The 25,531-nt window shown below is 44.2% G+C and overlaps 1 protein-coding gene across 10 annotated transcripts in view; it reads right to left on the minus strand.

Annotated features, from left to right (window-relative positions):
- PCNX1 (pecanex 1) overlaps positions 1-25,531 on the minus strand; it is a 244,693-nt gene that overhangs the window by 91,597 nt on the left and 127,565 nt on the right. For all 10 annotated transcript variants that reach the window (XM_077464610.1, XM_077464612.1, XM_077464611.1 and 7 more), the window contains 9 exons: positions 21,669-21,701; positions 21,371-21,542; positions 17,109-17,219; positions 14,806-14,897; positions 12,028-12,137; positions 8,303-8,408; positions 7,176-7,268; positions 6,892-7,042; positions 5,094-5,235 (listed from right to left, as the gene is read on the minus strand). In XM_077464610.1, the coding sequence (XP_077320736.1) occupies positions 5,094-5,235; positions 6,892-7,042; positions 7,176-7,268; positions 8,303-8,408; positions 12,028-12,137; positions 14,806-14,897; positions 17,109-17,219; positions 21,371-21,542; positions 21,669-21,701 (1,010 nt within the window). The remainder of the gene's footprint in view (positions 1-5,093; positions 5,236-6,891; positions 7,043-7,175; positions 7,269-8,302; positions 8,409-12,027; positions 12,138-14,805; positions 14,898-17,108; positions 17,220-21,370; positions 21,543-21,668; positions 21,702-25,531) is intronic.

Consider the following 25,531-nt stretch of genomic DNA (forward strand, 5'->3'; position numbering starts at 1 on the left):
CGCATGCAAAAGCGGAGTGATGGCCACTTGCGGTTCAACAGTAGTTTGACCGCAGATCTGAGAGTCAACAATTTGTCTGAGGGGAGAAAAAACCCTCACTTCCCTGGAGTCCAACAGTAACCCCAGGTACTCCAGACGCTGAGTTGGTACCACCACCGACTTCATTAGGTTCAACAGCCACCCAAACGCTTGCAGGGTCTGCAAGGTGATCGCCACATCCTCCTCTAATTCTGAGGTGGAAGAAGCTCTCAGGAGGATATTGTCTAGGTAACCCATGATTGCGATCCCGCATTGTCTCAACAACGCCAACACTGGAGCCAGTACTTTGGTAAAGACTCAGGGGGCTGATGCCAGGCCAAAAGGAAGAGCCACAAACTGGTAATGGGCTTCCCCGACTGCCAAACGCAGAAACTTTTGATGCCGAAGGCATATGGGTATGTGCAAGTAGGCATCCTGAATGTCCAAGGATGCCAGGAAGTGCCCTTGATGGAGTGCAGCGACTACTGAGCGAACAGATTCCAATCTGAACCTCTGCAAGTGATTGAGGGCTTTCAAGTCCAAGATTGGACATACCCCTTCTTTCTTGGGAACCACAGACAGATTGGAGTAGAACCCCTGGAAGCGTTCTGATTCTAGAACTGGTACGATCACCCCCTGATTCAGCAAGTCCCTCACTGCCCCCAACAGGGCCTCCCGGCAAACCGGGGTCACGGGTATGCTGGAGGGGAAGAATCTGTTTGGCGGCCAAGAGAAAAACTCTATCGTAGCCTGTAGAAATCAGGTCGCAGACCCATTGGTTGAATAACTGGGAGGTCCAATGTGCTGCAAACTCCCGAAGGCGACCCCCCCACCCGAGATGTGGGTGGGGGCAGACCTTCATGCGGTAGCACTCTTGTTCGCAGGCTTGTTAGGCTTGCGGTTCCAGGGACGCTTCTGACCGTCCGTGGGCGTCCTGTCGGGCTGTTTTGCCGAAGCACCGGGCGGACGAAAAAGGCGCTTGTGAGCGGAAAAGGAGGGCCCTTTCCTGCGGCGTAGCTCCTTAGCCTTCCTGGCCTGTGGGAGTCCAACGAGGCTCCAAAAGAGCCGGTCGCCAAGGAAGGGAAGATCCGTCAGGGCTTTCTTGGATGTCTGGTCAGTGGACCAGCATTTCAGCCAAATAAGGCGCCTCAGAACCACGGCTGACACTGAGGCCCTGGATAACAGATTGAGAGTATCCAGGGCCGCGTCACAAACGTACTTAAGGCCATGCACTAGTTGGTCTGCTAACTCCACGCAGCCAGGGGAGGCATTCTGCTCTCCCAATTCGCGGTGCAAACGTTTTGCCCACTCAGTCAGTGTCTGCAACACCAGTGCGGATGCCAGTACAGGTCGCACGGCTGACACCACAACCGTCAAACAAGGAACGAGCCACTGCTTCAGCCTTCCCATCCGTGGGATCCTTGAATGCAGGAGCCCCCTCAACCAGGATCGTGGTTACTTTATTTAACCTAGACACAGGGGGGTCCACGACCAGAGGAGCCGACCATTTTTTGAGAAGGCTTTCCTCAAAGGGGTAACGCACCGGCAATTTTTTGGGGACCGAAAAGGTCCGTTGCGGGCGACCCCATTCCCTGTAGATGAATTTGTCAAAATAAGTCAAATATAGGAACACCTTAGGTGAACGTGCTGGCTTGTGGGACTCAAAAGGGACCGGTACATCAGCAGAGGAATCTGCTGGTTCCTGAATCTTCAGGGTATCACGCACAGCTGTGATAAGTGTTCCAACAAGCGCCTTGTCGAGCCCGGACCCGGATGGGGAATCATCTTCACTGTCCGAATGGTCCTGGTCAGCCACGTCTGATAGGTCAGAGCAGGGGTCTCCAGCTGCAGCAGGGCCCGAGTCTGCATCAGAGCTTGCCATAGAGGATGGGGGGGGGGGGGCAGGGGCCTCTTACATGCACCTTTCCTGCCACTTGCCGCCTCTATCTTAGCAACATAGGAGTCCAGGAACGCCGTCAGAGTGTCCATGCGCACCGCACTAACCGCAGGTGACCCGGTTGCTATAGTCTTGATTTCAGGGGAAGAAATACCAGTTTCTGAAGCCATCCTGACCCTATAATGTCTGCCACCTGCAAGGGGACTTAGGACAGTGAAGGTCCCACCCTACTGCTGCCGCCACGTAGGGTGGTGGGGAGGGGGGGTGCTTAGCGCTAGACTCACCACCCTGGGGCATTCTATGAATGCCAACAGTGCCTGTAGTCCCTAGGAGGCTCCCAGATGCAGAGAGGAGAAAAAAAAAAAAAAACTGTCAGCAGCAGCAGTTCTAACAGCGGTGCAACGGTCTGCAGAACAGCTTCAGGGTTCCACACAGCCATCCAGTGTCCCTCGCACACAGGGAATACAGGAAGTGACAAAAGAAAGCACATTGCAAGCTGTCACAAGAGGCCAGCGGTGAAGAAAGCATTTTGGCTTTCACAAAATGGCTGCCAATGTAATCAATAGGAATCCCAGGGAAAATGGCTGCTGAAGCTCCCCAGGGAAATCTATAGCTTTCCCAAATCCAAGATGAAGGTGAAAAGGGCAAAAAAAAAAAAACGAACTGCCTGCTGACACAGATCCTCCACAAAAACTGCCTTTTTGGACCCCCAGACCTGGACCAGGACTGAACAGCAACCACACAGAACCCCACAGGTGAGAAACAGCAACCCACACACACCGCCCGCAGCGCATGCAGACAACCCCCTCAGAGGGGAGAAGGAGGGGTGATGAGGACTTTGGAGAGAAGATGAGGTGAGGTGGCCCCCCCGAATCGACCCCCCAGGGAATGCCCAGCTGCTCCCCCCCACCGAAGCAGGGAGAGCCGTACTTACCAGTCCTGAGAAGCTGGGAGACATTCCGTGGTAGCCAACTCCTGCGCAGTTACAGGGAAGGTTACTGGCCCGGTATACTGTGATCCAGACATCAGTAGTCCGGTCATATGTATACCTCGGAGCATTGAAGCTCACCGACCACCTCTGGAGCATGAGGTATGTCGTGGCCTGCCGAGCCATAGCTGCTGCGGCCTGCTCACGCTCAATGGCCGGACTGGGGAGACTACAAGGATTTCATTAACCAGCCTTTCACCCACCCGGCAGTTGATAGAAGATCTCAGGATCTCTCATGTTGCGCAAAAAGCAGCAAATCTGCAGTAAAAATATGGACCGAGAGGCCCGCAGGGTTTCCTAGGTCATTCTCCTTGCTAGGCAAAATAAAAACTGAAGCTGCTAGGAGCAGTGGGAAGGGTTGATAGCACGGGGCCCGCCCCCCTGGGGCGGGATTAATGTTCTGTGTATTGTGTAACAATTTTGCCTAGTTTCTCCTAATAGCAGGCTATACAACCCATTTAGTTACAGAGAGGAGCTGTGTCAGTCGGTGAATATAAGAGAAGGGTATGTTTTATTACATGTCTCTTCTGCAGTAAAACATCTGCTAAGTGTATCAGAGCAGAACTTTAGTTCTATTTTAAATAGGTATACTGTAAGCAGCCATGGGGTTAAGAACGCGGGGATTAGTGTGATGCAAGGAAATCTAGAGCTGAAGCCTTGAAAACCCTTTTTGACTTTGGGCAAGCCAGGCAGGTGTGCTGGTTAAGAAGCAATTAGGATCTGTAAGCTGTTGTAAACCGCTGGGCAATTTTTTCTTGTACCTGCAAGGTAAAGCATAATATGCTAGCATGCATCTCATACTAGCACGTTATGTTATACTTATCTTAAAATAAAGCTCTTCCAGTGCCGAGATGTTAGCACTGCAGGCGCTGTCATCTTCACCCGTCTGGCTCCCAGGTTTGCAGATTCCGGCTCTATGACTAGCCTGAGCCATGATGACTTCACTCCTGCGCATGCATGTGGGAGCTGCCGTTTACGGCATGGAGTGCCGTTCCTTTAGAGTGCATGCACCAGTGATGTCACTGGCTGCATGTACACTAAATATCTCCATAAAAGGTGCCCATTTAGGATATATTTACACTACCTATAGGTAAGCCTTATAGTCTTACCTATAGGTAAAAGCAAAAGATGGAAGTTTACTTCCACGTTAACAGCTGTACTGCTTAACTTTTTAAGCAGCCCTTATGTCATCAGCTTTTAAAAACTATTCCTTAAATACAAGACAAAAAAATTAGCTGGCAGTAAGACACTGAAGGCCTGATATAAAAATAGGGTCAATATTAAAACCTTGATTATTTCTACAGAGACACTAAATTGAATAGTCCATTTATAAGACCCAAAAGCAACATAACAAAATTTTTTTAAAAGTGGTTCATTTGGATGCTATTTTTATTGGCATAAGGTAGGGTAGGCAACCTGAACAACATGGAAGAGATCAAACATAACCAGGGTGCCACATCTTTTTTGCTTGCTCTAACAGTTCCAGGTCAGGATGGTCTCACTGCTAGCCTGGTTGTCCACTCTGAGTTCTGGCCCGTGTAAGTAGAGCAGTGTACAGGGATCGGTAGGGAACATTTGGAGGGTGGGGTGGTGTCAAGAAGGCACAGTACAGGGGGGTTGGTAGTCTATTGAACAGAAGCAGTTTGCTCATGGAGTACATGGAAGCTGCTGTGGCAGGTCTACATGTTCTGGTGCACTGATCCTAGTCATCTTTCCTTTATCCCACATCACTCACAAGCTCCTGGGATGTACGGGCAAGAGGGGCCAATGGGTATCTGCATAGTACGCTCAGGAATGTTTGGAGCGTTTGAACCGCCGAGTTATCCAGCCCGAAATTAGTCAAAGCCGACAGTGAAGTATAGACTGTGGAGGCATTCTTCACCCTACAGCATGCCCCTTGCAAAAGTGCAGTGACATGGCAGGGAATATCTCCATCGTCTATTTGCTGCCAGCTTTACAGCTTACCAGCTAAATCCCTGGGTAGCCCTTAACAATTAAACCTTCAAAAGTGGGATAAAATGTGAAGTTTAAAATTACTTATCATAAAATGTCAATAAGTTCCTGGAAAGAGTTTAGTTCTGAATTTTTTTTTAAGGTAAGATAAAAGGCTTATATTAAAAGGTACAATCCTAGTGATACCTTGGGGGGGGGGGGGAGAAAAAAAGGGAAGAAGAATTGAAATATACTCACTCAGCCCCCAATTTCTTAGGACTGCCTATTTCCTTGGCACCGTTGCTCAGTTCATTGAGAACTATCAAAGGATAAATAATATTCTTCTCTACAAAAAGCAGCCAAACGTGAGCCTTCTCGAACCACATCATGTGAGCAGCATCTTGGGGAAAAAACATTGAGCTCAGAATGAAAAACAGTCAGTCAAAATTTCAGAGAAAATTAAAGCAGACATTCAAGTGGTTGCTAGGTGCAACACATACATTTTCTTCCTCTTCAGTTTCTTTAAACACTTTTAGGTCACCCAAACCATGAAAAACTTAAAGTGGTTGTAAACTTCAGACATACGAACAAAGCACATTCCTCTGTAGTATGTACTTGTCTCAGTTATGAGCACCAAGTGTCATTTCTGTCTGCTGCTTCGCTTCTTTGCCATCATGGATCACTTGTAACAAGTTTCCCTGACACCAAGAAAGAAAAAGGCGACAGGGGATGGAACTTAGCAGATTGACAGCCTAAGCTCTGTTCCTGGGTGCTGGATGAAATGGGGGGTGTCCCTCCTAACAGCTCTAAGCTTTTCATACGGAGCTTTGGAGAGTGTAATTACAGCTCTCCGTCCCGTTTTCTGAAATCTCAGACAAGCTTTAAAAGGTCTGGACTCTTAACGCATTTAGAGAAGACTGCAGCTAAACAAGTAGAACTTAGGTTAAAAACAGAGGTGATACACGGAGATGAAACAAATCCTCCTACCAGAGGACAGTCACTTCATTGGTTATATATGTTATGGCTTACAGCCACTTTAATGAATGGAATACTTCCTACTTAGTGACCAATAAAAACAAGTCTTCATTCATCAATGTATATGAAAAGAGGAACCATCTGTAATTTTGTTATTGCAACAATGTAGGGTGCATCCTACGTCCAAAGTCAATCACTCGCATAATATCGCCTTATGAATGATTACATTCAAGTGGACGCGATCAGCTGCGAGAAATGGCAGCTTCTAATTGCTTTCAATCCGGCTGCCACGCACAGCTTATCTTGAGAAGCCTTGCTGGGGTTCTCACATATAATCGAAGGCAGCTAGTACAACACAGCCCTACTGCATAGACAAGGCAAAATGCCTTGCTCCACATGTGCCTTACTGGCTGGATCACAAGGTGAATATAAAGGAAAGAGCCTAAAAAAGAAAATTAAGGTCACATTCACATTGGCAGATTAAGGGTGGTGTGAACTGTAGTGCCAGAAATCTGGTTTACAGCTGCGGATGAAAGTGGCCAAGTGCAGCTGCAGGCCCTGTTCAGTATAATCAGCTATTCGTGGATCATTGCCCAGTTATCAATTACTTGCAGTGATCACTGCTGTATGCACTCTATGTGCATATGGGAGTGATCACAACAGGTAATCGCTATGGCTGTGCAAAGAACCACAAATAGCTGGGGCCACCAGGGACATGTCACTATAATGAGGCCGGCAGCTGCACCAAGCTGCTATCATCCGCAGCTGTAAACAAAGAATTCTGCTGATAAAATTTGCAATGGCCTTAATCGCCAATGTGAATATAGCAATCACATTTAAGAGTTGGTAAGCCGCAACATTAAATGTTTGCTTTTGGGTTAAATACCACTTTAAAATATTTTAAAAAATGGTCTGTGTATGGAGTTCCCTTTAATAAGTTGATGCTATGGAATAGTGACAAACTCAACATTTGAACTATACAGTATAGCATAGCTAAAAATTGTCTAAACTGGAACAAAATCAGAATGTTCAAACTATGCAACAAGAAACATCTTTAAAAGAAATACCTAACTTCACTTACTTCGAACTTCAAATTGGTAATATTCCTTAGTTTTTAGCAGCGGGTGAGAGAAGCAGTGCCAGGGAAGTTGCTTGCGTACTTGTGGTAGAACGTAGTGAGTTAGAAAACCAACTGAACCAACTACTGCATAGAGAACGTAACTCAGAACAGGCTGGAAAAAATATTGTAAAGTACATAATTATGTTGATATTTTAGGTAGGAAGTTTGAGTGGAATATTCTTTAATACCACTAGTAAACTAGCAGTTACAAATCATTCAATTTGAAGAGAATACACCAGTCTTACCTGTAATGCTGTAAACACAGTGCTGACATGAATAGCAAAATATAAAACTGCAATCACTATGCAGACAACCAGATCAGACTGCAGTCTCTCATTCTAGGAAAGAAAAACATGCATTGGAATTCGATTGTACTGAACAGAATACTATCACATACCAGCAAGAACAAGAAACATGTTGTAAAATGGAGATCATTGTGAGAAATGTACTAGAAGCTGAAGTATCAAATGTTGTATCCAAGCGCATTCTGCAAATGACTGCAGGTACCACATTCACTAGAGTTTTTTTTAAAACCACATGTATGATTGACAAGTTTTCCACTTAGATGTACTTTGTCTCAAAAAACAAAAAATCTGAATCAAAAGAGTAAAACAAGAGTATTTGCTCATTAACCACTTCCAGCATGGCCTATTGCAAAATGAGGGCAGGGCGGGACTTTTGCCATTCCGGATGGAAGTCAAATGATGTCCTCCCAAAATGTAGCCACACATCAGATAGGGGCTATGGCAGATCGCTGTACCGGCTCACTGCCTGTACCATGTGATCGCTGTGACCAATCACAGCCAATCACAGGACAGTTGTAAACAATGGATAGATTTCTTTCATACCATCCACTGCGTACAACGGTGTTGCTGGCTGTGATTGGTCATACAGATCACATGGTACAACCCAGGCCAATCACAGTCCATTTTTACCATGTGATTAGCTGTGGACAATCACAGCTAATCACAAAAATGCTCACTGAAATAATCAGTTTCATTCAGTAAAAATGGTTGCTTATACCAATGAAATTCATTGGTGTAAGCAATCAATCCTGATCACGTCTCCGGGGAAGTACAAAAATGTATTGATAAAAAATAAAAGAAAAAATGTATAATATATATATTTTTTCCAGTGTCCTGATCACCTGATTGTATGATGATGCTGTGCTGCATTACTGACAGTATGTAAAAGAAAAAACAAAAAAACTTTGAAACCCAATTTTTTTTCTTAATTTTCCAAAAATAAAGATTTACAAAATTCTATAACAGAAACGAAGAAAAAAAAGGTACTATATTTTGCAAAATCACAAATCTGCCAACACCCAATAAAAAAGTACAACCACAAGCTTTAAATATTACAGTACACTTACAACAGAATTCCTCAGCTTCTCTGGAAGGGGGTCCTTCACTTCTGACAGAGGGTCCTCTGGGTTTTTATCCTCATTATTTGGAAAAATTTTTGATTGCACCAGTGAGCTAAACAAACCAAAAAAGGGTTAGTACAGAAAACATCATGAGAAAAGCATTAGAACTGCCATTCTTACTGAAAATGCAAGTTGCCTGGCTACGATGTTGGCCAATTTCCTCCGATTGCAGTATGCAGATCAGGAAAGTCAAAGAAAAAAACAAAAGTCCTTAACTTTGTACTTGTCCGTTGACCCCAAAAGGACAAAATAGCCAGGAAACTAGCCTCTTCAGAAGGAGGGGTAAAAAAAAAATAGCAGCCCCCATAATTCTCTCATGAAAGGTTGAGTTTACATCATATGTTCTTTCATATCAAAAAATGTCCAGCATGCAACATAGACTCCAGACCCAACTGTATTATATGCTTGGTGAAACAGCTGTGTGTACATGGGGGTGGGAAAAAAAGTGAGCCTTAATCCAAAAACAGAAATGTGTAATAACTACTTCTAGTGTTCTGCATAGTTCAAGACTGGCATTTATAAATAGGTCTGATTGCAGCAGTTATAGCTGCATGCAGAGATGGTCTTATCTTTTTGTAACCTGTAACAGGACACCATCTTGTGGTGCTGACCACACAGCACTGCAACCCCTAAAATCTTACCTACCCTAGAAACTAGGCATACTTAAAGTAGGCGGCCTTCTTTCATTTTACAAAAGCTGCCCCTCTCCACCAGTAGCTGTATGTGCCCACTGGAATCTGGCAATCTACCTAGATATATAATTGCATACCCTAACAGTCACATTGCACAACATTCAATATATAACATACTTATTTTCAATACATGAACACATATATCCTTTCATGTTCCAAACACTTTTATGCCAATGTCCTACAGTACATATTTTAACCATGCTCACATGTCTCTGCTTCCTAATAATCATATTAAATTGGTATTTAAAAAACAAGAACAGAAGTCAATTACCCTAGTCTAAAACTGCCTAGGGCAACATGAGTGCTGAAGTTCTGGTACCTTGTGGTACATGTAAGAAACTGCGTTACGCAGGATATACACAGACTGCAAATTGTCCCGCTTCAGCAAGAATTGACTGAATTTGGGTATGTGTGTACCGGTGTCTGTTCAACAGAATGCGGCTTCTTTTGGACGGTCATGCTGGAAAAGCCATCAGAACACAAAGACACAATGCGAAAGATCAATCAACGCTGCTTGTGTTGATGCAGGGGTCTGTTTTTTTTTTTTACATTCAACCAGCATGTATACCCTGCTTAAAGTGATTATAAGGTCATGTTATATACCTTTCTGACCTGTGCAGTGATCCACCTTTTCTCAGGTCCCTCTTACCTGGCCCTGGCCCCTCCCTCCTGTCGAGTGCCCCCACAGCAAACAGCTTGCTAAGGGGGCACCTGAGCCAAGCGGCAGCTCCGTGTGTCCATACAGACATGGAGCTGCAGTTCAGCCCACCCCCTCTCTCTCCTGATTGGCTGACTTTGATTGACAGCAGTGGGAGCCAATGGCTCTGCTGCTACGTCTGTCAGTCAGTCAGGAGGGAGAGTCCCAGATGGCCTAGGGACTCATGATCATCACTGGTTAGTGATGGGGCTCAAGTATTGGGGGCTGCTACACACAGAAGGCTTTTTATCTTAATGTATTATGATATAAAACCTGACTTTACAATAACTTTAAGCCTTAAGTTAACTCCTATAAAATCCCTTGGATTATAAGCCCAGGCTTTGCACAGGTCTCGTACACCTCCAACAAGGTTGAGATTAAACCCCTAGGCGTCCTTTTGATCTTAAATGTAAATTGGCAAAGCCTCTACTGCGTGTCAAGACTCTGGCATTTGACAGAGCTCTTGGGAGGGGGATAAGGGACTATATACAAGATTTTAGTAATGAAAACGTTATTAGCAGAAGAAACGTTCTTGACAAACCAATCTATTAACCTTCTATGAGGAGGTGAGTTGTCATCTAGATAAAGGAAGGCCCATAGACGTGGATATTGCAAAAGCATTTGACGGTTCCCCATAAATGTTTACTGTACAAAATAAGGTCCATTGGCATGGACCATATGGATTCATGGATTGAAAACTGGCTACAAGGGCGAATATAGAGGGTGGTGATAAATGGGGCGTATTCGGAATGGCTAGAGGTGGGTAGTGGGGTCCCCCAGGGTTCTGTGCTGGGACCAATCCTATTTACTTTGTTCATAAATGACCTGGAGGATGGGGTAAAAGGTTAAATCTCTGTATTTGCAGACGATACTAAGCAGGGCAATAACGTCTCCGCAGGATGTGGAAACCTTGCAAAAAGATCTGAACAAATGGGGTGGGCAACTTCTTGGCAAATGAGGTTTAATGTAGGAAAATGTAAAATAATGCATTTGGGTGGCAAAAATATGAATGCAATCTATACACTGGGTGGAGAACCTCTGGGGAAATCTAGGATGGAAAAGGACCTGAGGGTCCTAGTAGATGATAGGCTCAGAAATGGCATGCAATGCCAAGCTGCTGCTAACAAAGCAAACAGAAAACTGGCATGCATTAAAAAGGGGATCAACTCCAGGGATAAAACGACAATTCTCCTACTCTACAAGACTCTGGTCCGGCCACACCTATCCTGGGCACCAGTCCTCAGGAAGAATGTACTGGAAATGATGAGAGTACAAAGAAGGGCAACAAAGCGAATAAAGGGTCTGGAGGATGTTAGTTATTAGGAAAGGTTAAAAGCAAGGTTCCGAGCACTGAACTTATTCTCTCTGAAGAAGAGACGCTTGAGAGGGGATAGGATTTCAATTTATAAATACCGTACTGGTGACCCCACAATAGGGATAAAACTTTAGCGGAAAGGTGTTTAACAAGACACGTGGCAACTCATTGAAATTAGAAGAAAAGAGGTTAACCCTAAACTACGTAGAGGGTTCCTTACTGTAAGAGCGGCAAGCATGTGGAATTCCTTTCAATAGGGGGTGGTTTCAGCGGGGAGCATCGATAGTTTTAAAAAACTATTCGATGAGCAACTGAACAAATGCAACATACAGGGATATACAAAGTAATACTGACATATAATCAAACACAGAGGTTGGACTTGATAGACTTGTGTCTTTTTTCCAACCTCACCTACTATGTAACCAATGACGTAAGAAACCACCAAATTTGTTCTCGTAGGGAAGTTGCTGCCATGAGTACAGCTATCGCACAAGATCAAACAAACTGCATGTAGATCAATTTGAAAACTAATCTGCTCTGATCCTGTCACATTATATCCCACAGCTCTGGATCCAGAGTCAGTGAGCGACTGAGGTAGGGGAGAGGTGGAAGCGCCAAGAACAGCTGGGCCATGGGAGCATATGGGTTACGTCACGGCTCCCGGAATTTACAGGTGCTAAATGGTCCCTTACACATAGCTGCAGGATCATGTGATCATACTGGAGTAGAGGAAAAATAATTACATAAAATCTTTTTTTTTTTTACAGATTAGGGAAGGCGGGAGGAGTGGAAGGGAACAATTTTAGGAATAGTTCTACTTAGGGTTTTCTTTTACTTTAGGCTCCGGGTTATCTTATTCTAAAATGTGTGGTATTAGTTGGTTAAGCAGTTTACACATTGCTAAGTTTTGGAATTCCTGGCATGTTATTTTACAGCTGTGCATATTCTTCTTCATTCAATAACTCACATGAGGACAGAGGGATCACTGCTTTGTCTGCTGAGATGGTAAGAAACGGCAACTAACACACCACAGAAAATAGAAAACAACACAGGAACATGCGGGGCATCCCAAGGATCCTGATCATGAGAAAGAACAAAATAGTCAATTGAAAAGAAAACATTTTGTTGCAAATTTTTTGTCAGAATCTCACATTAGGTGAAAAAACTTTACACACAGAGTCATACACATATATTTCACAATATTTTATATCATATTATTGATATTAGGTTTTGTAAATTCTAAGTGTAGCACCTTCATATTTAATTTTGAGTTTTTACCATTTTGTGCTAGCAGCTAATTGTATTGTTACTGTAGCGTAATTCACATATCTACATATTTAAAACAAATTGCCTTCTTCTAGATCAGGGTAGAAAAAACAAAACAAAAAACAACAAACTACTAGGGTGGCACAGTGGTGTAGTGGTTAGCACTCTCACCTAGCAGTAAGAAGGGTTGCTGGTTCAAATCCCAACCACGACACTACCTGCCTGGAGTTTGCATGTTCTCCCTGTGCCTGCGTAGGTTTCCTCCGGGTACTCCGGTTTCCTCCCACAATCCAAAGACATGCAGGTAGGTTAATTGGCCTCTGTCCAAAATTGTCCATAGTATATGAATGAGGACCTTGGATTGTGGGTCCTTGAGGGTAGGGACTGATGTGAGTGTGCAATGTACAGGGACAAATGTAGATACTCACTCAGGTTGAACTGGATGGACTGGTGTCTTTATTCAACCTTACTAACTATGAAACTACTAATTTCAGCAAGACCAGCAATTATCATGCAATTCTGTGGTGTAGTTCCAGAGTTCAAACTTTAAAGTGCACTTGTGTAGTGGGGAAAAAAAACCCCCCAAAAAACTGTAAAGCACCTATTTCACTAGTTAGCAAGCACCCTAAGGTCTCAACCCCTGTAGAGCACCCTTGTGCCCCAAAAACCAAAGGCATTCTATAAATACACCACCCAGCTTCCTGTTGGTAGGGCTCTAGCCTTGTAATTGTAGTAAAGCCTCTTATGACAGTGATGGGCCACAAGCGCATGAGAAAAGAAAGCGGCCAGATTCAGCAACCAAGAAACTTGTCAGCATTTATTCACAATCTTACAATGCACTCCTAAGGTGATCTACAGTGGATTTGAATAGCTAACTGGTTACCCTCTTGAAAAAGTCATCATAGTGTCAACACGCCACTGGTCAAGAAGACTAACAGCATGTGCAGTCTCAGCTTACAGAGCAGAGGTTATCCACATACAGCATGGCCATCAGTGCAGTGAGAGCCTCTGTTGTGCTGGGGAAGCCGACAGCTTATGTTTATGACTCTACACAGTTGTTATAAACCATGAGGAGGGGTCAAATCAAGCACAGAAGAGCCACTCTGACTGTTTTAATGCTACTTGAATTGAAATACCTGTGGCCAGGTTGTTCCAAAGATTTTGCCTTTCTTGAGACAGATAAGCAATAAAAGTTGGCGAGTGTGTGTCCAAGAGGTGGTGGAGGGGAACACTGTTATGATCACTATTTTCTGTCTATTCTGACTCTTACCAACACTACCGGGTGGATCTCATGTTTGTTTTACGGATTATATTCACCTCATTATTCATTTAAAAAAGGAAAAATAATAACCTTTGCCACTATCACAGTGATAACTTTCACTATTCTATTGAATACCTACTAATCACTATGAGACTTTTCTTTCTTATGGTTTGAATATCATTGCACATGATTCTAAGGAGTTGAAAACATTAGACACCAGACGTAGACATACACCAACAATTACACCTGCACTGAATTGCATAAAAGTGTTGTGACGAGAGTCACTTTGGGCGGGTGGACCCATGGAGCCCAGCTTACCTAAGAGGGGTCAGGAAACTGTCAGCTCCCCAGGCCCCTTTTATGTGCAAGTCTATTAGGGGGCACAGGTTGACCTGAGAAGCCCAGTCTGATCTACACTATTTAGACTCAATACAATCACACTAAACTCAGCATTAATTTTACCCCTGAACCAGCCAGGTTGTCTACACTATGATTATAACACTTACATTGGACATATGAACTGTGTGCAGGCACGCATTCCCAAGTCATAGGAGAGAAGTTCCTTTAACAGGTCTCTCCATGTAAGAAGTGATCTGTGTGCCCAGTTACTGTTTTAAAAAGTTGTTGAAAGGTTAAATGTTCCAGTGCCTATTGTTGGCTGCATGCCCGGTTTGTGTTTATAGATGTGTTGATAAGTTTGAATGTACCTGTGGCTCATGTGATTGGATGTAAAGTTTATCCCACCCTGTGTCTCTATGCCAACAAGGAAGGGGGAAATGTCTCCAGAACCTGTGTCTGTTCTTCAAATAAATTATTATGCTGTTCACCCTACACTGCTGTCTCACAAGTGACTGGGTGAGCTGAGGGATTTTGGATCGTTCTGGTACTGGGCAAAGGAAGCCTATACAGTGGACATACTTCTCAGGAGTATGGGGTTGATCACAGTGTGTTGGCTGTTCTCTTGAATGAGACAGCACCTGCTTCTAGTGAGTTGCCATTTCTCCTATTGGCACATTTAGAGGAGCACCGTACTTTATGGACTTTAGATGCATTTTGTCTATTAGTTGCAAGCGCTGCAATTTTATATAGATTTGTTTGGACACTGGAAGGACTGGTTTCACAGGATACACACACATACATACATACATACACACATATATACACCTTATTGTGACTAATTGCAGAAGGGGATTCTGTATAATATATGCAAAGGCTTACCTTAAGAGCACCATAACACAGTCCATAAAGTAAAGCTACCGCCACGACGCTACGGATAAAGCTGTAAAGTGCTGCAAGCAGGCTGGTGGTAGCTGGAAAATAGAAACATTGAGAGGTTATTTTATTCTTAGCAAAATAAATAATGCAAACGCACAGCAAATGAGAGACCTCACTAAACCTAAAACCGTTTACCTTAATGCATTGTTTGCATTAATGGGGGAAAAAAAAAAAATCAGTTTCTCCGTGCTCCTTGACTCCCCCTTACCTGTGTGAAGGGGAAGAGAGGGGTGAAAAGATCAGCGCTTTGCATGGCTGCATCTATTCTCCCCTCTTTTCACAGCACTCGAGCAGCAGCAGGAGCCATTGGCTCTCTGTGTTGTCAAATCAGATGCAGTGGGGAGCGGGCCTAAGTACCGCTGTGTAACTATGGAGCGCAGCTCCATACACACACAGGTTGGAAGTGCACAGACTAGGCTCTCCCTATAGCCAGCAGCTAACTATGGTAGTCCTAAGCAGAAGAGAAGGAGCAAAGATCGCCGCTAAGGACCCCAGAAGAGGAGGATCGGGGCCATAGAGCAGGTACGTAGAACATGTTTGTTAATTTTAAAATATATATTTTTTTTTACTTCAAGTCATTTAAAAGATTTACATTCTAGCTCAACTAAAAAGGATATACATTTAGGTGTTTTACATAAGTCTCCAAGTTCCCTAATGAACGCATGCAGGCTGTATCCTAATACTTTATATGAGGCAGGAAATGGGATCCCTGCTCTGCTTTGTTTTTATTTCCTATTAGCGAAGACTAGGTTCACACAAGTTTGTAAAGTGGAACTTCGCTCTCTCAAACGCTGATAACTGTAATCCTTATGCTGCTAGCATTAGTAAACAGATAAAAGTATATCATATCACATCTACTTTTTTTACAAATTGAAACTTACTTAATGGTCTCTCCTAGCTTAGGCAAATATTGTCATACACCCCAGAAGTCTTCAGAGAGTTTTCTCAGCTAAGCAAACCCTCCTGTCTGTATGCCTGCATTGGGGAAAAGGATTCTAGGAAGCAAATGCTACATAATTCATCTGCCTACTCAAGACGCCCACTGCTAGAAACGCTAGGGGGTTGTTTTTCCAGTGAGTTTTCAGCAAAATAAAGCATGGGAGACATTGATTTGGGGGAGGGGGGGTCACTTTGAATATTAAAAAGGAATTAAAAAGTATTTTTGGTTTATGATGCTCTAATGCAGTATAGTTATGCTTCAACCCTTACGCTGCCATGTCCATACAGCAGTGGAGTTTGCACACAATCTGGTGGCTGCAGCCTCCCGGATTGTGTGTAAAACTGGCAAGCATATGTCTGCCTGTTAGGTGGATACATTTAGATGGCTGGGCCGCTGCCCGATTGCTCACACATGCCCCCAGCGGGGGGGCCCAGGTATGTATCCCAGGCTCCACTTGCCCATCTGCAGGCCTGGAAACGACATGGAAGTCGCCAGTGGGTGGGTTAGGGGGAGGTCCGCTCTCCTCTTCTTGCTATGACCCTGAAAGTGATGTGTATGACGTCAATTCCAGGTCAGCCTCTCAATGTCCCCAGCTAGCATAGCTGGGAAATTATGCATTGCAAAGCGATCCTGCAATGCAATACATTCAGTGGAGCACAGGAGATACATTCTGGGTCTTTTAGACCCGGTTTGTCTCATGAAACAGAAACCATCATAAAAACATCACATGGAGGAATTTTTTGTCCCCCATGTTATGAAGAAAAAAAAAGTTGGCCAAAAAAATTAAGTTACACCCAAGCACAAACGCACAGCCCAGTAGCCTAGGCTGGCAAGGCACTCCTCTGTGCCTCCCATTTCCCTTTTCCAAGCTAACAGATTTAAGAGCTGCACCACCCACTGTTAAAGTTTTAGACGTTTAGGGAAGTAGCACAGAAACAGCAAGTCAGCTGTCCTAAAAGTTAACGGCAAGCGCTAGGGTAAAATTAACAAATAACCAATGGGGAACGTTTAAAAAAAAACGCTGAGGGTTCAATTCAACTTTTAGTGACCTAAATGTATATAAAAGTTCCAAGATCAACCACCATAATAATCCCACTTCCCATTTAAAACAGCACTGCATGTAAACAAGTCTTTTGCAGCTGGGTTAATGGAAACTTTATGTAAAAGCTTAAGGTTACAGTCATGTAGTAAGGAATAACCTCCAGGTGCTCAATGTTATAAAAAGGAATTTATGAAAATTGCCTAAAGCCAAAGTAAGAGGATGCCAAGTTCCATGTTAACAACTAGTGCAGAAAGCAGATCTCACCGTTTCCACCAAACACATGTATATCCACTTGTTCACACAGGTACATGACGAAAGTGTTCACCTGAGGCAAGAGACCGATGAAAAACACAACTGGGAAACATAGCGTGAACACTGTGGAGCAGAAGCACATTGAAAATTACCATGGATAAATGTAAACAAAATAATGCATGCAATACATAGAGAAAAATTATAAAAAATTGTGCTTAAAAAAAAAAAAAAAACACAACGCAAAATTGGTACCAGGCCAATTATCACAAAAGTGTAAGAACAGGAAATGAAAAGAGGCCAACTGGACTTCAACAGCCCACAGAACGCATACTTCATTTCTTAACCACTTTCAGACCGGACCATTTTGCTGGTCAATGACCAGAGGTCTTTTTACAATTTGGCACTGCGCTGCTTTAACTGGTAATTGCGCGGTCATGCAATGTTGTACCCAAACAAAATTTGCGTCCTTTTCTCTCCATAAATAGAGCTTTCTTTTGATGGTATTTGATTGCCTCTGCGATTTTTATTTTTTGCGATATAAACGTAAAAAGACCGCAAATTTTGAAAAAAAATGATATTTTCTACTTTTTGTTATTAGAAAAATCCAATAAACTCAATTTTAGTCATACATTTAGGCCAAAATGTATTCAGCCACATGTCTTTGGTAAAAAAAAAGTCAATAACTGTATATTTATTGGTTTGCGCAAAAGTTGTCACATCTACAAACTAAGGTACGTTTTCTGGAATTTACGCAGCTTTTAGTTTACGACTGCCTATCTCATTTCTTGAGGTGCTAAAATGGCAGGGCAGTACAAAACCCCCCCAAATGACCCCATTTTGGAAAGTAGACCCCCTAAGGAAATTGATAAGTGGCATGTTGAGCCCATTGAATATTTTATTTTTTTGCCTCAAGCGATTGAATGACAAAAAAAAAATTTTTTTTTTTTTTTTTTTTTTTACACAAAGTTGTCACTAAATGATATATTGCTCACACATGCTATGGGCATATGTGAAATGACACCCCAAAATAAATTCAGCTGCTTCTCCTGAGTACGGGGATACCACATATGTGGGACTTTTTGGGAGCCTAGACGCGTACGGGGCCCGAAAACCAAGAACCGCCTTCAGGTTTTCTAAGGGCGTAAATATTTGACTTCACTCCTCACTACCTATTACAGTTTTGAAGGCCATAAAATGCCAAGATGGCACAAAACCCCCACAAATGACCCCATTTTAGAAAGTAGACACCCCAAGCTATTTGCTGAGAGGCATGTTGAGTCCATGGAATATTTTATATTTTGCCACAAGTTGCGGGAAATTACAAACCTTTTTATTTTTTTGTTCACAAAGTTGTCACTAAATGATATATTGCTCACGCATGCCATGGGCTTATGTGAAATGACGCCCCAAAATAAATTCTGCTGCTTCTCCTGAGTACGGGGATACCACATATGTGGGACTTTTTGGGAGCCTAGCCGCGTACGGGGCCCCGAAAACCAAGCACCGCCTTCAGGCTTTCTAAGGGCGTTACAGTTTTGAAGGCCATAAAATGCCAAGATGGCACAAACCCCCCCCCCCCCCAATGACCCCATTTTGGAAAGTAGACACCCCTAAATTTAGGGGTACACTAGTGAGACTAGGTAATAAATGGCGGGTGCCCTGAAACTATAAAAAAATAACTAACCAACCAGCATCACCTGTAACAGTTATATGGTGATCACTGGTGAAAGGGTTAACTAGGGGGCAATCAGGGGGCTTTATGCGGTAGTATATGGGGGTCCCTGGCGCTATAAAAAGCTGCGGCGAACCTAAATACCTACCTGCCTAACTAGCGTCACCTGTGACACTAATACAGCGATCAGAAAAACGATCGCTTATTAGGCTGGGTTCACACTGGAGCGATGTGGGAACGCCACGAATCCGCGGCGGGTTCCCGCAACGCATGCCTCCCGGCGGCAGTTCACATTGCCCTATGCGAACTGCTGGGAGTGTCAGTGAAATGTTAATGACACCCCCAGATCAGTTCGCATATCGCAGTGCGATCTGCAAACTCGGATCGCATGGTGTGAACACCCATGCGATCCGATTCTGCTGCGGACCAAAAAAAGGGTCCCGTGCGAATTTGCGGCAGGTGCGACACGAATTCAGCCATACTATCTGTATGGCTGAACTCGAATCGCACAGAGATCGGATGTGATTTGCACTGCAGTGCGAATCACATCCGTTCTCATAAACCGCTGCAATGTGAACCCAGCCTTAGTGACACTGGCGACGGGGGGTGATCACGGGGTTAAACCTTTATTGGGGGGGTTAGGGGGGTACCTTAGAACTAAAGGGGGCTAACCCTAACTGCCCTAACAGTTATTACAGTCACAAATGACACCAATGCAAAAAAAAAAAAAAATGACATTGGTGTCACTGACTGGGGGGCAGGGGTAATTGGGGGGGGGGGGGTGATCGGGGGGGGTGTGAGTGTGCCTGGCATGTTCTACTGTGTAGTGTCGTGTTGGTGCAACTCACCGATCCTCTCTCCTGTGTCGGAACGAAAAATACCGACACGGAGGAGAGATTACATCACTTCCTCTCCTGTGTTTACATTACAGGAGAGGAAGTGATGTCACGGAGCATTTTCATTCGTCGGGAGCGATCGCGAGGGGGTGGCCATGAATGAATGGCCGCCCCCTCATCCCGGATCGCTCCCGAACGAATACCGACCGCCGCAGGCACCGAGGGGGGGCCCGATCGGGCCCCCCACCCGCGGGAAGGCAGGGACGTACAGGTACGCCCATATGCCTGCCCGTGCCATTCTGTCGACGTACATCGTGCGGCGGCCGGCAAGTGGTTAATGAACTCCCTTTCCATTGTGTATTTCTCAAAGTCTCAAAGTGAACCTTTTAGGTGGGACAAACACTTTGTCAGGATGAGCATAATCTGTACACAAAACATTTAAATTACCTGAAAAGGATTTGGGATATTGTGGTGGATGCCATGACACAAATCCTGTAACCTTTGGACCAAAGGACTTGGAAGTGGTAGTTTCAGATTGTATTCCAGACCAATGAACTTGCTGCAATCTTTAGTCCCACAGACTCTGTAAAAAGCAGTCCTGCTGCTGCCACATGCAAGTTCGAAAATGGGCACCACCAGGACACGCCATCCCACTTGTTAAGCCACTGGCCGGCATGGCCAACTTGGCTGTGAATGCAGAGGGCGCAGGAAATGCTCCCCTTTCTGCATTTGGTGCAAGGAGCTTCCCAGACCACGCCTTAACACTGCTACTGCCATATATTGCTCTAGCAGCCTAGAAAGCAGATTCAGAGTGTTCCACAGTGAAAGTATAAAAATAAGCGCTCACAAGCCAGTCCCTCAGCCAACCCACAAGTGCAGATGGGGCGGAAGGGTTTAGGTAGAGACTACCATCAGAACACTCACCATTCCACATTACAGGATCTCCAAGGAGGTACAATCTCCACCAAATGTAGCGGACCACACCGCAAGGGTCTTTAGTGACTTGATACCTTAATCACTGCCCTGGATCTGTATAGCACCCTGCTGGATCCTCAAGGTAATGCATCATTGCACAGGGTCTTATCAGAGTCCAATGCTCACTGGCAACATTACAGGCTGTCCCCCCACATGTCCTGGGTACCATTCCTCTGAGCCTAGTAGGCTGTAGGCAGTGGATCTGAAGAGCCTTTCCCTCAATTACAGATGGAATTATTGAGATGCTAGCCATTTTTGTGCATAAGCTCCACAGATATGATCATCACCTAAGGCACTGAAATCATGCTTGGCTAGGACTAGTAACAATGTCTAGGAGGAGGCTTTCCTGTCTTTTTTGCCAATTACCTAAACGTGGCAACAAAACCATATTGTAATGGATATGAAGATACCCCGTGTCCTGGGATGTACGATGAGGAAACCTTGTTCATTCATATTTTTGACAATATCAGCATGGCATTTGAACTGGGAGCTCCCTGCATAGCCAAACCTCCCTGCCTCTGCTCCAGGGGCACAGGGCTATAATCATGAGATTACAGAAACCTTTTTATGAAGAGATTCTACGCCTGTAGGCAATGAATAACACTTGGATTGGGCATGCATGTAAAACCTGCACAGAAATCTGGAGTAAGCTTGATTATGCGCAGAGACCACCACTTTTATGACATAATATACAGTGAATAGAAGGTAAGTGCTGCTCAAAACTATAATTATATGACAATGCTGGGTATAGTGTACTCACTAAAACTAGCATTCATAGAAAATGAACTTACCAATGATTAAATCCCTGGCAGATATGAGAAGAAGCGGATTGGTAAAGGCCATTCCATACAACTTGTATTTGGTGGCTGACAGGTTTTTGCTTCCATAATCCAATAACCAAATAAGGCCACAACAGGCACAGAAGTAAACAGGCCTACTATAGGCTATGATACGGTTATGGCCCTAAAATACCAAAGGATAGAAAACACCTAGTGAGACGTTATTACTTTGGAGAAAGTTAGTTAATATCACCATTTATACAATTAACAGTTAACTGCATTATCAGTCCAGTTATATAAATATACTTACATGTCTAGGGGAAGAAGAATCAGGCTGAACACTCTGGGGAAAAATGAAAAAAAACAAATCTTCAATTCATTTTAATGCACAGGACATTGAAATTTGCAAAACAAAAACCATGGAGCTCATATATGAAACTTCAACTTTGCCTGAACGCTTGCTTTCAAGGCAGATGTTACACACACTAATTGACACACACACACAATTATTATACACATTAGCATCTCAAATGTGTTGTTGTTTCATATTAAAAAAAATTAAAAAAAGGGGAGACATACCGTATTTATCGGCATATAACATGCACTTTTTTCCCCTTAAAATCAGTGTTATGCGCCGATCCCCCGCTGATTGTGAGCAGAGGAGCGAGCGCTGCTGATATCTATACATAGCCGAGTGTACTCAACTATTTCCGCTCAGTCACGCCCAGTTCCGCCCTACAATGGACATAACACAGGGACTAGGCGTCACTGTGAGCGGAGCTATCTGAACCTAGCCAAGTACACTCGGCTATGTATGCATATGGGCGGCGCTCGGCTCTGCTCACAGTCACACCCAGTCCCTGTGTTATTTCCATCATAGGGTGGGACTGGGCGTGACTGAGCGGAACTACCCGAGGATAGCCGAGCACACTGGGCTATGTATAGCTATCAGTGGTGCTCACTCCTCCGCTCCGATACGAGAGGAGCCGAGATACATAAGACCGGCTCTGTGAATCTCGGCGGTGCCATTTTCAAACTGCAGTGACACTGACAGGTCACTGCAGTTTAATTGCAGCCTGGGCAAGGCTAGAAATTACACGGAGGAGGCTGCAGATGGACGCTGCAAGGCTGCAAATGACACTGACAAAGATGCAAGGATGCAATAATATTATATTAATAATATTAATAATAATAATAAAAATGACACTGACAAGGATGCAAGGCTGCAAATGACACTGACAAGGCTGCAAATGACACAGACACTGTAAAAAAATAAAAAAAGGCTTGGACCTCAAAACAACCTTATAAAATCTGGTTATTACAATAACTACATGGGTTATATGCCACCTATAGGTGAATGGACACTGATGGATCAAACAGGAAGTCCTCCCCTATATTCCCCTTCCTTTTGTACCAAGCAATAAATTCACAAAAGAGGGGCGGGACCTCTGTGTCCTGTGATGTACTCCAAGAAAAGGATTTTACAGGTAAGCTGTAGGAAAAAAATCCTATTTTCTTTATAGGAAATCACAAGACACAGAGCTGGTTATTATAATATATACTTGGGAAGTCCCAAAGCAATATCCTTGAGGGGAGGGAGACACCATCATAGAAACTGGCGCCAAAGAAGGACCTACTCTGCTATTTGTAATACGCCGAGGCGCAGTATCTTCTACATGACCGACATCGACCTGGTAAAAATTCTGTAAAATGTATAAACCCAAGACCAAATAGTGGTCTTGTATGCCTGGGCCACTTACACCCGATGATGGATGGCCCAAGATACTCCCCTACACCTGGTTGAGAATCTTTCACCAGAAAAAAAAAAGGGGGGGGGGGTTTGCTATTAAAACCATAGGCATCATTGATAAACTGGCAGATCCACTGCTAAATATTCAACCTGGGTGCCGCCTGCCCTTCCTGGGCTCTTGTGGCAACACAAAGCAGGATTCCTGACTTGTGTCGACAACTCAAGTAGACCCTGAGCGTCTGAACTACCTCTAGAATAGCCATCTTTCTCCTGCCGACTGTGGATTAGGAGAAATAATCGGCGAGACACTGTTCTGATTCAAGTGAAAAATAGACACCACTTTAGGCAATAAAAATGGATGAGGACGCACCACCTTATGCATGCGAGATCAAGAATGGCTCCTTGCATGAAAGTCGCCAACTCTGGACACTCCACTTAGTGAAATGATAGCAACCGAAGAAGCCACCTTCTGAGATAAAAGTAACAGAATCCCCCGATTGGTTCAAAAAGTGGCCTCTGCAAGGACAATCAAGATCAAATTCAAGTCCCAAGGACACAAGAAGGGCCCGACAAGCAGGACTGTCCAAGTTACATGCTATATGAGACGAGGAGTGAGAAACAAAGGACCCTCGAAAAAAATGAATAGGGACGAACTCTAACCCTTAACGGCCAACTCCTTTCCTCTACCAATTGGAGAAAGAAAAAAGAAAATCTCCCACTCATAGGTCTGCTGGTGCCACTTCCTGGCTGCTCCGCAGGAAAAAAAAATATTTTCAAGTCCTGTAATTAAAGTTCCTCAAAACAGACTTCCAGAGGCTCTACAGTGCTGAGATACAGGACTCAAGATCATCTGGTCCCGCTGAACTGGGAGTGTCCAAGGAGCATCACCAGCAAGACTCGCTGTCAGTGTACTAAGCCCTCCTGGGCTAATTCGGCCAACATTAATATCAGTGTTACCACCTCACAGATTCTTCACAAAAGATGTGGCAGAATCCGAAACAGGGAAAAAATGTCAAATAAGGGATAACTGGACCTTAAGGTGTTACCAGTACATCTCCCCCTTGTCACGCAGACACCTGTCCCAAACTGTTGTAGAACTTGGAATCTAGTAGATTCCCCTGCAGAGTTCCCCTTTCACTATCCTATACCTAGCATATGTATTGGCGATAGAGACAGCAATTGTACTGTCACAGACAGAATGTGGTACACCTCCCTGACTCGCATGACCTCTGGTGCCGCCATGGTGGTTGATATATATGCCTGCAGAGGCATTTCCACACTGAACCTACAACTGGTTTGTCCTATAATCCAGAGCAAGGCTTACTGGCCAAAAATTCCAAGCTATAGATGGACAATATTCTCTCATGTGGAGACCAAGCCTCCTGAACTGTAGCCAACTCCAAATTCACTTGGAAAGACTGGCACCAGTGGCCATTATTCCCCAAATTCCTGAAAAGAATATCCACCACCAATTTTTTACAAAAATCCTTGATGAGCCTGGAGACAAACCACCACATGAAGATGTGCATTTACAGATGATTTTGGAACCCGAAATCTACCTCTTGCAGAGAGGTCATCACTAAACAGATCTAGCCTATCTGAAAACAGAAGGATGTTCAGCAGCTTGAGATCTTAAGATAGACCTCATATCCCCATTTGGTTTTGGAACTGCTACCATTTAATTGTCGCACGATAATGAGCCTATAACTTCTGCTCCAAGAGAAAATGCAAGGCAAAAGACTGACTCCTCTGTGGCAGACCCAGGCAGTTCCTAGAGGTGCACTTAAACTACCAGGATTCTGCCGTCTAAAGATGGAACAAACCACCTCAGAGACTGCCCCAAGATCTTCTGGCCTGAGATACTCCCAAAACACAACCGCCTCAGATGCCTCCCTCACCCAGGTGGGGAAAAGCTTACATCATCTGGTATTCACGGGCAGTCTCCCCTCAACATACTAACCAGGCTTGATCCTGCTTTGGCTTTGATCAACCAAGATCAGACATGATCAAGGTGATGCGGCCACAGTCTGACAAAAAATGAATGCGTCAGGCAACACTGCAATTCCAAACACCACAGTGGTTCAGATGCACCTGACACCACTGCCCATCAGGAGATGTGGAACAAACCAGATCCCTAAACCCAAGAGCGGTGCACCTGCCTCCCCCAGCTGCCTCTCTTTTCTGGAACCACTTAATTGGTATAACAGGTAAATAACGCAGCAACTATATTAGCCAACCTAAGATACAGTCCTCCAAGGACGCAGTGCTAAAACAATGTTGGTTTACCACTAATGCAAACCCTTAGGTGCGTAAGTATGCAGGTATCCAGGTATGCCATTATGTCAGTACCTAGGTATGCAAACATGAAAGTATACAAGCATCCTTGCAATTTCTGCCTTTATGTATGCAGTTAAAGGCCAATA

Source organism: Lithobates pipiens, unplaced genomic scaffold (assembly GCF_037356315.1).
Source record: "Lithobates pipiens isolate NorthernLeopardFrog02 unplaced genomic scaffold, aLitPip1_a1.2 Scaffold_30, whole genome shotgun sequence".
Lineage (NCBI taxonomy): Eukaryota > Metazoa > Chordata > Amphibia > Anura > Ranidae > Lithobates > Lithobates pipiens.